The sequence below is a fragment of the Trachurus japonicus genome, chromosome 14 (genome assembly GCF_045865225.1).
Source record: "Trachurus japonicus isolate A0001 chromosome 14, Traja_1.0".
Taxonomy (NCBI): domain Eukaryota; kingdom Metazoa; phylum Chordata; class Actinopteri; order Carangiformes; family Carangidae; genus Trachurus; species Trachurus japonicus.
The window spans coordinates 10,549,446-10,565,717 of NC_140920.1; the positions used below are offsets into that span (position 1 = coordinate 10,549,446).

Sequence of the window (16,272 nt, forward strand, 5' to 3'; positions counted from 1 at the left end):
GGAGGTGGGGGGTAAAAACTCCCAGATGTCGCCAACTCACTTTCCTGCGTCTCGGCTGACTGTGTACATGTAAACACACAGGCCGAGACCCAAAACAAAGAGATGCTTAATCATTACTGTGAATTTTAATGCTCCGCTGCTGATGGATAGCATGTTGGTAAAAGATGTGGTTCATTTAGTCTACTTTGTGTCAAGCACCATTGTGCTCGTGTCCTGTGCTGTTTAGCAGTGCTCGCGGCCCTGACAGATTGCCATCCCGATGGGGAGATTTACCCAGCCAGCACTGCCTGTGGCACTGACACCATCATTAGGCTTTGATCAGCTGCAGTCTGCAAGGAGAAGAAGAGAGAGTAATATTCTTGATCTAATTACTAGGAGACATTTCAGGCGGTGTAATGTGTGATTTAACCTCTTGTCAGAGGCTATAAAAGGAAGCTGGGTTAATCTTCCTGGCAACCTCTTTTCCACGCAGGGGAGAGTGCCTTTAAATTTCCATTTCCCATGAACTGGTAAAAAACCACGGTGCAAAAAAAAAAAAAAAAAAAGAAGCAGTGTGCTGCTGAGCTGACACGCCGCTCGCTGCAGACTTTCTACTCAAAATCTCTCAAGGCAAGCTTTCTCTGACCTTTGAATGTTAGCAACAGCTGGTTCGCAGGAACTCATGTGCTATGTGCATTTAGAGAATTGCAAGTAGGACAAAAAAGCCTGTCCTTTTGACTCCTCTATGCTTCCTCCAAATGGATTGTTTTGTAGTCCCCTTTGTTTCTCTCCCGCTCTCTCTATCTCATTCTTTCTCTCTTTCTCTCTCTCCCACCATCACCACCCACACACTGCAGCACGATGAGTGCAGGAGACTTAATTGAACAAATAGATCGTAAGTGGAATCGAGGGGTTTGGGTTAATCAGTCAAACATAGTTAAACAATTCTTTGGACATGAAGGGATTAGTCTTGCCTATATTGAGCTCATCAGAGCCCATTCTCCCCAGTGCTCGCTGGGCTTTTAGGGCCAAGGGCCACGGCCTCTCCAGCTCCATGGAGAACCACACACGCACCCCTCCGCATGCTCCACTGCCTCTGAATTCCCCACCACTCTCCTCTCCCTTTGTTACCGAGCACAATTGGAGTGATGGATTAGCAAATTAAATGTAGACCCTTCTATTCATGGCCACCCCAGCTCAAAGTCTCATTCACTAGATCTATCACAAACTCACTTTAACATGGTGACCAGGTTCACTGTATGTCTCGTCACTCTCTCTGAGAAAAAACAGTGTGTCTTTTCCCTTTAAGCAGCAGCAGCAGCAGCAGCAGCAGCAGCAACGTGCTCTGAAAAACCAGCTCAGTGACTCTTTCCCAACATTATCTTGTTTTTACAGGATGACTTCCTGTACTTTTTCTTTCCCCTTTTATTACTGAGTGCTGATCACACTGATAGGAAGTGGCCCTGATATGATGATGTGTAGTGTTGGCAGGCTCTGTGCACAGCTGCAACCAGCCCCAACCTGCTCTGAATTACCTGTGTCATTGTCCCCGACGCACCCCCGACGTGTTCCTGAGAGCAGAGCACTGACCCCGCTGGCTCACAGATCACATCGATGTTCCTGACCCACCTTCCCTTTGTAAACACCCTCAGGTTTAATAATCTGTTATTCATCATGTTTGGTTTTCTGTCTTTAATACTTTGAAATTCACATTTATTCGATATGATTTATTATCTCTGCTGTTTTAACCTTTAGTTGTGAATTCTTATGTCAGGGAAACAAAACCTCTGCTTCACATGCTGTTCTTGATGTTCTAACTGAAGCTGAAAGAGCCAGAGAATGAAGCAATTAGGCAATTACCATGTTTTTTCATTGTTTCTTGAAATAGCATCTCAAATAAAATGCCCATAATGAAGTCATTAAGGGACTGGTTGGTGTTTTTGACTAACCGTGTCGATGTTATGAAGGTTTTTTTACTCTCTTCCTCTCAGTTTCTAGTTATATTGTGTATTTCAAAGTCCTGTTTTTATTGCACGTCGCTGGTTTTTCCTCTGCTAAGTAGTTAACATAGGCCCCTGATATGTCTCACTCCCACTGCCCCACAGTCTCTCCTACAGCAGAGTGCGGAGGTGGGGAGGGGGCCTGTTGCTGTGCTCTGTAGAGACCCCAATTAGCAGGACCAGCAGGCCCGCTGAAGGTCACTCCCTTAGCTTTGGTGTGAAAAGAGAGGAGGGCCGGGCCGGTCGGAGGGAGGGAGGGAGGCATCTCTGAGAGTGACAGGCCTGAGACTCTCAGCTGGACCCAGGAGTTTCTCGCACAATAACCACACTTTCTCAACAGCAACAGCAGTTTGCATATTCTCCTTCTCTTTTGCATCGCGCTGCCTTTTGAAGGGGAGGAAAAAGTGGCCCAGGATTTTTGTTTAAAGGTCAAGTGTTCTCGGCGGACCGTCATAGTATATTGTGACCATATCTGAGAGATCCATTTGTCATTAGCTCCAAAGTCCCCTACTTCATCAGCCCATGTCTGGTGTCGGCTATCTATGCCTGATTGATAGCTCTGTCCTTATTGAAGGGAGCGGGGGTCGATGGCAAAAATTTGCTGCTGGGTGCATTAATGCAGTGTTCAATGGCATAGACCTTTGAGCATGCCTCATCAGTCTTGAATCATTGGACGGCCGCAGGAGATCTGTATGAGCGGGCAAGATGCAAGAAGGCGAGGGAGAGAGAGGGAGCGATAGGAAAAAGAGTTTTTATCAGCTGGGCTAACTCTATTACTCATATGACTCTATCTCACTGGTACAGACTAGAGGAAGAGATTGAATATTTTGATTTAAGCTTTATGCATTCAGGACTATCCTCACATGCACAGTCACACACACACACACACACACACACACAATAGTGTGTCACTGGCAGTACAAGATTTATTTGTTAAAGATTAATTTGGGGTATTGATTCTTTTATCAGTTTAGATCTGCAGCAGCCAGTGCAGAATTCAGTCCAAACTGTAAACACAGAGTTATGGCTCAATATCACACTATAATAGCATAGTAAAAGTATAATAGAATACACGTATATATATGAATAAATAAATATAATATGTTTAAAATGTAATGCATGTTTTTGTATGACTGAGAATTCAATTCCAAACAGAAAACAATATAATATTTAAAGAAAATGAATGTATAAAACAGTCAGGATTTGATTTAAAACAGGAAATATGTGACAAAAAGAATAAGACTCCAAGATAAGGAGTCTGAGCAGACGTTTGCTGATTGCTTTCAGACCAAATGTATTGAGTATTGTTCCAAAATGTTGAGTTATTGAGCAGCTGGATTTGAGATGTCAATGCAGTCTGACAAAACAACACGGTTACATCAGCCAGACGACAGAGCTGTGGTTGTGATGTGGCATTTGCTTTTGTTATATCGCACCAGTACCTGTCTAGAAGTGAAATTTTTTTTAGTGCAAGGCTCACACAGTCAGACAGGCAGACAGACGGACGGCCTTGCAAGCCTGGGAGGGCCAGATGTTCCCATGCAGACACGGACGTGAGATGTTTGCCTGGCTCTCTGCACAGTCGCAGGCTGGCTGCCCGTTGCCCCCCGAGCCGGTCTCCTCTGGGGGAAAAAGAGCTGGGGGTGGTGGACGCCGGCGTGCTCACATATACACAGGAGATGAAGAGAGGAGAGACCACAAATGTCTCGTGTGAGTCGCCAGGGGCAAAGGAAACAAAATCTCACACCGCCCTGTCCGGTGGAGAAAGATCTCTTTTTATTCCTGGGCTGGTCAGTTAGGTGCGAAGGGGACTGGGTTTGGTCTCGCTGGAGGCCAGACTGAATGTCAGAGGTGCTACGGAGGCGGCTGACTTTCCCAACCGTCCACACACTCAGGGATGGAGAGACATCAGCATTTATTGAACACACACACACACACACACACACACACAAACAGCAGGATGTGGAATCAGCATGTAGGGATTTGTTTGTGACCTGTAAGGCTGCACTTCTCAATGCTGCAGAATATTTCCACAGATTCTTCACAATCCACTCCAATGCACCTCGGTGGAGCCTTTTTAGTGAGAGTTTTTTTTTTTTCCTGGCCTGAATTAAAGGCCTGTCATAGGACATTTATAAACTAACAATAAGAAATTAAACTGTATATAAAATAGCAGCATTAAAGATGGAGCTCTGGTTCGCTGAAATTCTTTTGGGGGCAAGTTTTCATGAATAATTGAGTGTCCCTGAGTTATTACAGCATCTAAATTCTTAAAATTGATGGTATTCTCGCAGATGTAGACGCAGCTCACACTTTCATCATTTCACAAGTCACACTAAAGATTAAGGTGTCCGGTGTCCACAGTGGGCTACACGTGAGCAACATCAGCAGGAAGAAGAATAACGGTAAATAAATTGTGTTTTTTAATGCAGAAGAGTAAAAGGATGAATTGTCGAGTTAGTCTTTCTGCAGAGTCGGACCAGACATGAGTCTAATTAAGGTTTTTCTCTGTATGTTTGTGTATTGGTTTATATACAGCTCATATGGGAGAGAGGGCAGTTAGTATAATGGCACAGAGGATAAATCTCCTGCAGCAGGCCTGTGCAACACTGGAAGCTGGTTTTGTGCGTTAAGCCCTTTTAGGATGATTTGTGAGAGTCAGCGCTTGCACAGTTCTGCCGAGCAGAGCTGCTCTGACCCCGGCCCCCCTCCCTTAAATCAGCCCAGCTGCACTCGCAAAACAGGCCAGGCCTGGTTAATGCTGGGTCACTGATATGGGTCTGGCTGGGTCTTAACTTTTTTTAATGCATTTATTTATTTTTTGTTAAACACAGCGTACATGTCAGCGAGACGGCACTGGGGATACAATCATTATTCCTGCAGGGGAACTCATGTGTAATATATATGTATGTATAAATATATTCACAGAGTGTAAATATGCATATATGTGCATGTATGAGGCAGAAAGAGAAAGAGAGGGAAGAGAGAGAGAGAGAGAGATGGGGGAACAGCTGCATTGATTTGGTTTTGTTTGCTGAGTACTCAGAGCAGAAATGTAAGCCGTGGGAACACCTGGAGAGAGAGGAAAATGGGAGACGAGGTGGTGGTGGTGTCAGCTCTGCTGTTGGCTCTGTACCAAGCATACATACATGCATGCACACACACACACACACACACACACACCTCTGGTGTGCCAGGGTAGCCTGGGATCCCAATCAGCAGCACTTAACAAAGCTTTCCTCTTTCTCCCTTTAATCGCAGGCTCAATTTGTCACTGGGGTGTCCAATTTCTGATAAGCGCTTTGACTGAGAGAGGCGAGGTGGGTGTGGGGAAGAACACAAAATGGATGCACCTGCTAACAAATGAAATCAAACCACTCCATCTTCATTTCCCCTTTTTTCCGCCAGCTGGAACAATGCTGCTGCGCTTTAGCTCTCAGCACATTGAGTTATTTCCCACTAACCAGGCAGAAGGCCTGGCTGACTTACAGTCAAATAATTAGAAAAGGCTCACAAGTCTACTTTTAAACCTGCAGTGGGCATCCGGGCCCAGTTTCAGACCTGAAGGGAATTACATATACAGTCGTTGGCTAAGAGGAATTGTGTTGTAGGAGCTGGGGAATGTGACGACGGAAACAGATTTGTTGTTGTCACTTGTCACAGGGCTCTCGTCATGCGTCGTACAGAAATAACATCCGGTGCATTTCTATAGGTTAAATAACTTTGCATTTCAACATAAGGTGATCTGTGTGTTTAGCTATAACAACTGTGAGATTTTTAACTGAGCGTTCACACAAGCAATCAACCTGAAAAACCAGCTGCTCGGTGTCTTTTGAACTGCGCTCACTCTGACACAAACAGATGTGTACTTCTGTATCTGTCGATCTGTGTTGTTTTTTTTTTAAACATGCCATCTTCGCCTCGTAGCTACCGAACCTCGGTCTGGCATTTGACACGGCAGCACGTGACTCAGCACATTGTTGTCTGGTGTGATGAGGGGGGATATGTGAAGATAACACAGATGTGGCAGCATCACGGAGGAGATGAAAAGAGCAGTGCTGATCTTATATGTGTGAGCGTCATCGCTGGAGATGTTCCCCCACCAGATAAAGAGTCTTTTTTTTTTTTTCCTCATGGTGTTTACCTGCATTCCTGAGCCTCTTGTGTTTTACCAAAAACATCAAGCGAGTGGCTGGACGGATGGCACCGTCTGTCTCCTGGTCCAAGATTAATCCAGACTGAAATACCTTTGCCGTGACATTTTCAGCAGTCACTGATACTGCGGTTCTCACAGGGCAGATGTGATAGATTGTGAGGATTCATGACTCTTTATGTAGAACCAGCAGCAGAGAAATGTTTTACTACTGGAGTGACTCCCCCAAACCATTGCTGAGATTTTGATGTAGCTGCCATAAGATGATCCTAATGGCTTTGGTTTTCCTCCAGGATCAGTGAGAGTAACATTGTGGTTTTAAGTAAAACGTCACATATTAGATCGGATTGTCATTAAATTTAGTCAAAGAAAAATAATCAAATTCCCCTCAGGTCTCAACTGTAATGCTGATCCCTCTGCAGATACCTGCAAAAGTAATTACATTTTTATCTGCTTTAGCTTCACTGTGTTATGTGCTCATTAGCAAATGTTAGCATGTGACACATTAAACTAAACTGAGTGTGGTAAACCTACTAAACACTTGCATGCGAGCGTTGTTATTATGAACGCGTTAGCTTGCTGAACATCATCATGGGTGATTTGAGAGCAGCCTCTGATTAATGCGACTAATTTTGTGTGTTAATCATTAATTAGTGAGATGTGCCATGAATGCAAGTAATTCAAGTCTGACATTAGAGATGCTTCATGAGATCTTTCCTTTCATCTTTAACTACACGTCAGATGTTTTTTTTCTTTTTCTTCTTCTCCGTCGTCCCCCAAGTGGTTTAAAAGTGTCATGTCTGAGGGTCGGCTGGCTTCTCCTCCTCACTGAGGCGTGCCCAGCTTCTGGCTGCACTCTGGATGGATTTTCAGCAGATAAATAAATAACTAGGCTGGCACCCCTCACTTTGGATCCCCTCTGTTTTGGCAGGCCGTCCACACTGCATTTTCTATCAGGTGTAAACATGTCTGTCAAACGGCACAGCCAGGGACCTCGGCATTTTGGCATTCATGACGCCATGCATGCGTCCGCTGCCAGCACTTTTCTGTCTGCCCGCCTGACCTTGGCCAGGCTTGACATGACTGAGCACACTTAGCTCTACCTTCCACATTTGTAGGGCTCTTTGGGAAGCCGAGTGGGCTTAAGTGGCTGTTAGTGAAACTGACCCCAAGTTGAAGAATGGACCTTGGCTGGCTTGTCCTCGCTGCACTGACGTAGCGGACGGGTAATGACCATGACATAGCTCTGGCAGAGATAGCCCCGGCCAGGCCAGGACACTCACTGCCTGATATTCTTCTCATCCTCTCATCTTGCCACCATTACTGTCATCTTCTTCCACTGTGAGCGGCCGTGGACGTGGTCCAAGAGGCCGGGCCACGGGCTCCAAACCACTGATGTAAAGACAAGGAGAAGGAGGAGGAGGAGGAGGGGGAAGAATGAGGTCACCGTGATAAGATAAGGCCTCATACTTTCAAAGAGCGCCTCCTTTTCTTAGTTTCATGGAGCACGGCTCTGTGTTCTCGTTGTGGAGCCAGCGTTCTGTGTCTGACACTTTCGCGAAGATTTATCCCATCCAGCTGTGGACCATGTATTATTCTAGGGGGCACGCTGTCTCTCTTCACTCCACATCCACCATCTCACCTTAGGGAACTGTCACTTTTTCATCAGTTAGTTACTGAGTGTTCATACAGCCTCACGCTTCTTCTCTTGCAGGCCGCTCCCTCCCTCTAAAGAAGAATAGTTTCAAGTAGCTGTCTTCCCCTCTCTCCCACACTGCTTCAGCAGTTTCCTCGTTTGACAGTTTTATCCCTGACACACTCTGTCTCACAACTTCGGGACCACTATTTTACAGACTCGGTTTGTGTGCCAGTTGGGTTTCTATAGTTCTTCTCTTCGTTTTCAGCCCCCCCACTCCCATCCCATCCCTCCGCTCACTATCCATCGCCCCCTCTCTCGCCCTTTCTCTTTTGGTGTGAGATAACACTCCGGGTTGGACGAGGGGGTCTCTGCTGACTGAAAAAGCAAACGGCCCCCGCTCCCGTGCCCGGGGATGTGCTGGAATCATCAGGATCCATTGTGTGAGACTGTGAACCAGCCTGTCACAGCCCGGCGTGCTCGTCGTGTCCCTCCGCTCGCAGCAGAAATCCTTTTCTGCCTATGTTGTTGGTAAAGCCTGATGGGCTAATGAAGGTCATACCAAAGTGTTATTTCTTTGTAACATGTTCAAAAGCCAAGGCTATTTTCCCCTTTCTTTAGACAGAATGCTCCGGCTTGGTATTCAAGGGTAAAGAGCTGTTCTCTTCTTCCTGCTCCTTTTCTTTTCTTTACCTCCTATTCAGAGACTCTGCTTGCAAAGAAAAGTAATTTCTCTGTCCCTGAGAGAATCAGCACAGTGAAGTTGCATTGAATTTCCACTGCAACATTTTTTCTTGGCTCTATTTCAGACCCATAACCTGGGGGTAAACATGCAATTAAAATAACAGCAGCCTGCTTTCTCCTCCACTCTCCTCTCCTTCAGCCTTTAGCACAAGCCATGTACAACATGGTGACTTGGTTCTCCTAATTGGTTTTTCTTTTAATTGGTATAGAAAAGCTGCTAATATTCAACCAACAAGCAAACATACTTTCTCACCTTGTTTTTTTCTTCTTTATAGTTTTTCTCCACTAATATTGTTGTACACGACTCCTTCTAATGAGCTTATTTTTAGTGCACAATGCTCGCTTTTCTCCTTGTGCGGTATACTGCTGCTGGATATTTTAATAGATGGTTTCCTATGCTGTTAGCCGGATGCTCCTCAGAAATTTCTAACAAATGTGGATCATGGCTGATGGAGTGGATATTGATCAAAGCATTCGGCACATAAATGCAGTCAGCTGGTCTAATTTCCTAAATGGCTTCTGTCTATCCTGTTCTTCTTCTCTTCTTTGCAATTTTATTATTTATTTTTTTTAAACTTGCAGACAGCTTTCTTCTTCTCCTCTCCTACTGAGGAATGAAAAGAAAATATAGGTCAGCTTTTATGGGAGCAATTTGACACATGACACAAGCCATGTGCATCACTTGCTCAAGTCCTGCTTTGTCTGCTCGCCTTTATTTGTCTATAATGAAAGCCACACAGTTATTCGCACACTTTTATTACGGTTCTATAAGTAGCTGGTGGAGACTTGCCGAGTCACGGGGGCCCCCCTAATACTCTGAGAACCCCGTGGTGTCTGTCTGCATGGGGCTGATAGTGTGAGACGCCTGGCTAAACTCCACCGAGCCAATCCCTGCTTCACAAGCGCGCCCAGCTGGCTCGGCCTTCACAGACACAACTTTGTTTCCACTCTGGACAGGAGGGGCTGTGTCTCTGTCACAAAGGCTGCTATAAGCCACTAAAGGTAGACGCCGGACACCTACTTCCCCGGATGGATGCATGGCTGCATAGATGCATGGATGGGAGGGTCCAGCAGCAACCTACATCCGGAAACAGGCTAAAAGGTGGTAATTAGGACTCAGTAGAAACCAGGAGCTCAGTATCTGTCTGGACTTAAAGCCCCAGTGTGTAACTTATTTGGCTTTTTATTAGCAAAAATCAAATATTGCTTTCATAAATACGTATTTCACTGAAGTTGAATCACACCCGCATACAAATGAAAGCTTTCTCGTACCTTAGAATGAGTTGTTACAAGTCGTTACAAATACATAAGTGGGCGACGCACCGAACCAAGGCGGCCATGTTGCATCGCCATTTTTTACGTTCAGTGGCAGCGTGACCGTAGGTAACCACGGAAAGTCACCGGAGCTGTCGGCTCGGGGAGAAAGTTTTCCAGGTAGTGGCTGTTAAAACTGTCACCACTGTGTAGTGTGAGGAAGGACGGAGGCACTGGTGTTGCATTCAGGTGCATTCAGGCAGACAGCCGTAGGCAAACCAACCGGATGTCATTTTACTCAACAAGAGAAAGACCGAAAAACGTGGGTCAACTGTATTGTTTTCGCTTGTTTATCCTGTTACATGCAGCATCTGTCTGTCTGACGTCTGCCCGATTTCACGTGAATGCAACGTCAAGAATACGTTCCGATATGCAACCGCACCACTAGATGGGGGTAATTCCTACATATTATACCTTTAAACTCTGTCAGGTGTAGTCATCCTGCTCCTGATACAAATAGTGTAATGTGTTGGGGAAGGGAGGGAGGGGGGCTGTGTGTGTGTGTGTCTGTGTGTGTCTGTGTGGGGGTGTTTTGCCTTTGTAGAAAGCGACAGTGTTTGGCGTGTGATGTATATTTGAAGTCGCTGTGGCAGTGGCGCTGATAAGCGAGTCAGTAGACGTCAGGCTTGTGTCTGTCGGGCTTCATCTCCTCCTGCTCTCCGCTGTAAAGCAGAGTGTCAGCTGGGGCATTACCATAGGCTGACCTTTGCCGCTACACTCCCCACTGCACAGTTTTCTGACATTCAGGGGCGCTGTGGGGGAGGCAGGAAGGGGCTGGGCTGGTTGGCTGTTTTTTTTTGTTGCCTGTATTGTGTGTATGTGTGTGTTCCTCTAACAAATGAACTGACAGTTAATGCTGGTGTTTTTCAGGGGGTTTTTCCCACATCATTTCATCCTCCTGCCACCGCCTTTTGCTTTTGAAACCCCCCCGAGCGAAGACACTGTTGTTGTATTTGATATTTACTTTCCCTCCACCCCAAAAAAAAAACCTGCCTGTTGTCAAAGAGATTGCTGTTATCTTTGTGTGAAATCTTGGCACTCTGATAAATGAGAGAGGGCTGGAAATCTTTGCCTGCTGCTGACATCAAGGCGCTATGTACCTAAAATCCTTCCAAGGCCGAGGGAAAAGAATAACATATCAGGCCAATTAAAGTTAATGCATGGTGACACGCTGAATCGAGGGCAGGGATTGCTGCCATATGGCGGTCCAGGCTGTAAATCAGGAATCAGAGGGGGGAAGAAGAGGAGGAGGAGGAGGAGGAGGAGGAGGATGAGAGGAGTGGGAGAAAGCGTGACGCAGCATCAACGGAAAGAAACACCCCCCCAAAATCCTCAGATGTGTTTCAAGACTGTCGCTCCACCAGTCTCCCCCCTTCTACCTTTTTTCTCCCCCCTTCCTTCCTCCCCCTGCTGCCCTGCCCCTGCAGCATCCATCCCAAGGTGCAACGCTCTCAGGTATCTTGTGTGTGGAACTGGCAGCTTCATTAAGGCTTGTTTTTTTTCTCCCCTCACTGGGAGGATTTAAATGAGCTGTCATCCTGACCTTTTTGAGCTCCTGCTTTTTAAAGCAAGTTCAGGCACCCCCCCGAACCTGCCTGCCACCCGTCTTTCTCTCTTTCCACCTTTCTCTCCCGCTTTGTCACTCTTTCCTGCACTTGTCTCTTCTCCCTGCAGGGGGGGAAGACACTTTTAAGCCATCACCCTGCGGCAGACAGGCATGCCAAGGTTGTTTTGTGGGTAATTGCCTCTCTCATAGATGCTGTTTGTCTGCACACACACTCGCCGCCCTCTTCTTGATGCCACGCAGTAAAGAGGGGAGGGCACGGACTCTGTAGACTTAATTTGCTCCCTGACTGTTCTTCAGTGCTGATTAAGCAAGCATCTGTGGTGTTTTGAATACAGCAGTAAGCCAAGTGGAGCATGGCTAACGTTTTCTCCCTCTCTATTACATCAGGTTATTGCACAAAGTGGCAGGCATTTATTGGAGCCGAAGCCCCCCTGTTCATTCATTTCTTTTCCACCGCATCCCGAGATAGCGCCATTGTTTAATGTCCCCAAAATAAAGGCCGCCGCGAGGACTGCAGTATCGATCAGAGACTCACTAACTTGTCAGCTCCGGGCATCTTGAGTGTGTTCTTTTTCGAGTGTACAGGAGTCATTAATTTCCTCCGCCATGGTCTGGTGGAGACGGGGGAGGTAGAGCACAGGTAGCACAGGTCCAACTAGTTGAGTAACATGCAGGGGCGAGGAGGAGGAGGAGGAGGAGGAGGAGGAGGGACTGAGTCGATTTAAAGCTGCGAGCCCCTCGGGCCCAGTCTGCCCGTTTTACTTCAGCTGTTTGATGTTTAATTGAAGTTGTTATTGGCATCAAATGTCACCTTACCTGATGCTCCAGGTGTGAATCAGTTTCTAATTGAAAGGTAACTACGTCTCCCTCAGCCCTCGGCCTCCGGGGGGATCGGCCACAGACTTCTATTAGTCCGGACCCGGCCGCTGTATCGCCACGCACCATGTGCTGCCTCGCAGTGATGTCTGACTGCTGACCACCGCCCTCTCTCTCTCTCCCCCTCTCTCCCTCTCCTTCTCTCTCTCTCTCTCTGCAGTGTGAGGTGAAGTGTGTGTCCCATGTTGCATTAGTGTCTGTGTGAAATGCTGGCCTGTCTGCCGGGGCCAGGTGACCTCCCCCTCCAGCTTCTCCCCCACACGCAGATGAACACTGGACTTCAGAAATGTAAGTACTGATCTTCCGACACACACACACACACACACACATACACACACACACACACACGCACTCTTAACTACCACCAACCATCCCACACAATAAACCAAGCTGTTACGATCCTGCTGCCCACCCCACATCAGATCGCCATGCCAGCCCTGGCCTGGTTCTCTTCTTCATCTCTGTGTTAAAACCAGAAAGAGAGAGAGAGAGAGACGGAGGGAGAGAGAAAGAGAGAGAGGGAGACAGAATATTTTTTGTGCACCAGGACCACAGATCTGTCTTCAAGGGAAATTAGGATGAACTGCACCATTAATTTGCCGATGAGCAGTGAACTAGCTTTCCTCCCTCCCCCCTCTCTCCCTCCCTTATCACCCCTGAAGATCTGTCTGCCCTCAAGAGTCTGGTCCTGTGTGTGTGTGTGTGTCTGCGTGTGTGTGCTTACTACAACACCATCATGTGTTACATCTGATCATCCCGGTTACTGTTGTTCACCATCAGGAGGAGACGGTTGCTGTCAGACTCACAGACAGATTGCGTCTGAGTGGTTTTGCCCTGGTGATCCTGTAATGTGAATGAATTTAAGATGCAATCTGCTGCCCTGGTTTAACAGCAGACTAGTCTGAGCCGGCCCAGTTTAATTCACTGTGTTTTAAATCTTACAACTCAACCCGGCGCTGACAAACTTGGACTCTGTAAGGGGCAGAGGCACGAATGTAGAAGTCGGCCATCAGCGGCCAGAGCTGTGACTAGTTCACTTACCTGACTATGTCACAGTTTTTTAAAAGTGCAAATGACTATTTATTCATTTTTAAATGTACATGAATGTGTTTGTACATTGTATTACAGTAGGAATATGTGCTATTCTTGCATCACTCGCTGGCAGGCTGTTGAGACGTATCCAAAGGAATCAGCCACTTCCCAGACAGCGACTATGGCCCATCCAGTTGGTCAGCTTTGTTTGTTCGATCATGAAAAGTCCAGGTCTCCTTTCCCTCCTGCCAGTTTCTCTCTGAGTAGAAACTCAGCCTGAGCCTGACCCATTTCTGCAGCATTTTTTTTTTTTTGTAAAATGCTCCAGCTCATCAAGACTGTAATTTCAGAATCACAGTAATCAGCCAACCCCCAGGAGATCAGTGAGCGTGAGGGAGTCTGTTAAGTGCCAGCGTCTGTTGCCTCACTCAGGCAGGCTTGTGACATGGTGCAGCCATCAGCTAGACTGTTTCTCTGCTCTTCCTTTATGTGACACACTAAGACACATCAGAGCACACGGCGCAACTGGAGTTCAATTTGCTTTTTCGGCCCAACACTGTAATCCATTTTGGTGATGGAGCACGCTTCATGCTGCACGGCAGTTCCTAGAAGTGTAATTTCAATCAGGTTTTTTTTTTCCTCCTCGTCATTCTTTTCATAACGCTTTCCCTTTTCATCTGCTCTTCAAAGTACTATTAACAGACATGATGTTACATCAAAAGCCACAGAGCTCTATTTCATTTAGACTAAATCATTTTTTATCAAAGTACCTCAGGAAAAAGCAAACAAAAAAGAAGAAGAAAAAAACCTGTACATACTCTTTCCAGCCCCCTGTAGATCACCTTCTGCATGTCTGCAGGTTGTGCAGCTGTCATATTTTGAAGCATTGGTTCCCTGTGCGCTGCCACACAGCCAGAACCAGGCCTCAGCCCTGAAGTAACACTGCCGTCTTGCTCCTGGCTGTCCACAGCACTCATTGTCTCTCCAGAGCCCCGTCATTTACCCAGAACGGAGGATAATTTGACAGTTTAACTCCAGAAGAGATATGCTTGACTGCTGTTAGGTGAAATTCATAGACTAGTTGTCACTTGAAATCCTCAGTACTCTACGCTCCCTAGTCGTCGCCCCCCTCCCTGCAAAAAAAAAAAATGCTGCAGAGATGGAGAGTTTACATAATTAGCTCTGATTTGTGTTCCCAGTCACTTATCCTTGACCCCCGCTATCCATTCAGTTGCTCTGTGCATTCATCCCCCTCCCTTCACTCCCTCTTTTTTTTTCAAAGAAGAGCTCCAGATCACCGTCTCTCCTGCGGGTGAATCTGTGCAGAGCGGAGTCATTTAAAGTTACGAGCTTGCAGGTTGCTGTCAGAGAGGCAAGGCCAGAGCAGCTGCTCTATTTATCATCAGGGAGTGACTGTGAACAGACGACGGCTGTGAAATGTAAAGGCTGTCAGACGAGTAGATCAGGTACACCGAGACACCGTGGGTCACCGAGAAAAAAAAACGGCTCGTCCTCCTCCTGGCAGGATGACTCGGGTGCCAGGAAGTGGCCCTTGGTCCTCATTTCTAACAGGCAGAACAAACAGTGAGTACAGCTGGACCACTTGGCTGATTCTCACATCTCGGTCCCAGCTGAGATCAAATGCAAGCATCTCTTCTTCTTCCTCCTCATCATAATATTTTTCAACTTTCAAAGGTCTTGCGTTGTTGATCTATCAGCATGGGATGCTCTGTTCAAAAGTCTGCAGAAATATGGAGGAGGTTTTTCTCTTCATGTGAGAGTCGACCACGTTCACGTGTTTTAATTTGATGCCGGGGCTTCAGACCTAATTTCCTGCTCTTGTGTGAAAATTGCAGTTTACAGCAGCATGAGCCCCTGCCCCCTGCTGCTTAAACCTTGTTCAATGAAAACAGTAGTTTGAATAAAAGAAACCCTAATTAGTGCCTGCTGACTGTGCACTTGTGTTGGAGCTAGCTAGCTAGCAGCGGGGTAATTAACACATGGCCAGACTGGCCTCTCTCCCCCGTTTCCCTCCCTGGGAACGTGCTTAGCTGGAGATCTGAGAGATGATACGCTCGTAGCCACCAGCGGCCGCCTACAAACTTTACTCATTTCCTCATTAACCCTCCCTTGATGCTTTAAGCTCTTCAACTAATCCAGGTTTCAGGTTAAGGTTGAAATGCTAATAAGCTACACTTGCTCACGAGAACACGTAATCAACACCTGCCAGGACCCTTAAACAGATGTAAACAGCAAGAGGTCGGTTTTATCCACGGTTATGAGAAACAATGCTAAACCACAATTTACCAATTTCATTACACTTTTTACAACACTTTTTTTTTCTTTCCTGGTTTGCTTTTTTCCCCTAAGATGCCCGCTAAGCTTTGTTAACAATGTATAATCCCTTTTCCAATTTAATGGATTGGTCAGTTTCCAGACATAGACATTACTTTCTTTGCTATTTGCCTGAGTCTCAAACTTAAGTATAAAACTCATTACACAAGTGCCAGTGGCTAAAAAAATTACTGTTCCCAGTTACTTGCTCACTGCGGTTTTCCTTTATACAAGTGCAGGCCATTTTTCTCTCTTCTCTGTCTTTTAAAATAGGTGTTTAATACTAAACACACATATTAATTTATCATTGATTGCATGTAAATCATACTAAATGTACATGTTGCTGTCATCTTATCCAGAGTTTGCAGATATTCGACTTAAAAAAAAGCTTGTTCACTTTATTGGAGGACAAATTTCTATTTGTCTTTTCAATTATACAGACAGCTGTTGAAAATAGTTTTTGAATGATTCAATCAGTTTTGCATGCTTATATTAATTTGCCTCAAAATACAGCTCCCATGTTCTCTCAGTACGTGCCCTGATGTCCCCAAACAGCTCGTCTGACACAGGACAAGCCAAAAAAAATATAGTTATTGTGTTCCTCTTTAACATTCATTCATGCCTGTCCACAATCCCG

General features: G+C 46.1%; 1 protein-coding gene across 4 annotated transcripts in view; it reads left to right on the forward strand.

The window, feature by feature from the left end:
* Positions 1-16,272, forward strand: part of fam222ba (family with sequence similarity 222 member Ba) — a 34,019-nt gene that overhangs the window by 12,007 nt on the left and 5,740 nt on the right. For all 4 annotated transcript variants that reach the window (XM_085797443.1, XM_085797440.1, XM_085797442.1 and 1 more), the window contains exon 2: positions 12,430-12,557. In XM_085797443.1, coding sequence (XP_085653569.1) covers positions 12,476-12,557 — 82 coding nt within the window. In that variant the 5' untranslated portion in view covers positions 12,430-12,475. The remainder of the gene's footprint in view (positions 1-12,429; positions 12,558-16,272) is intronic.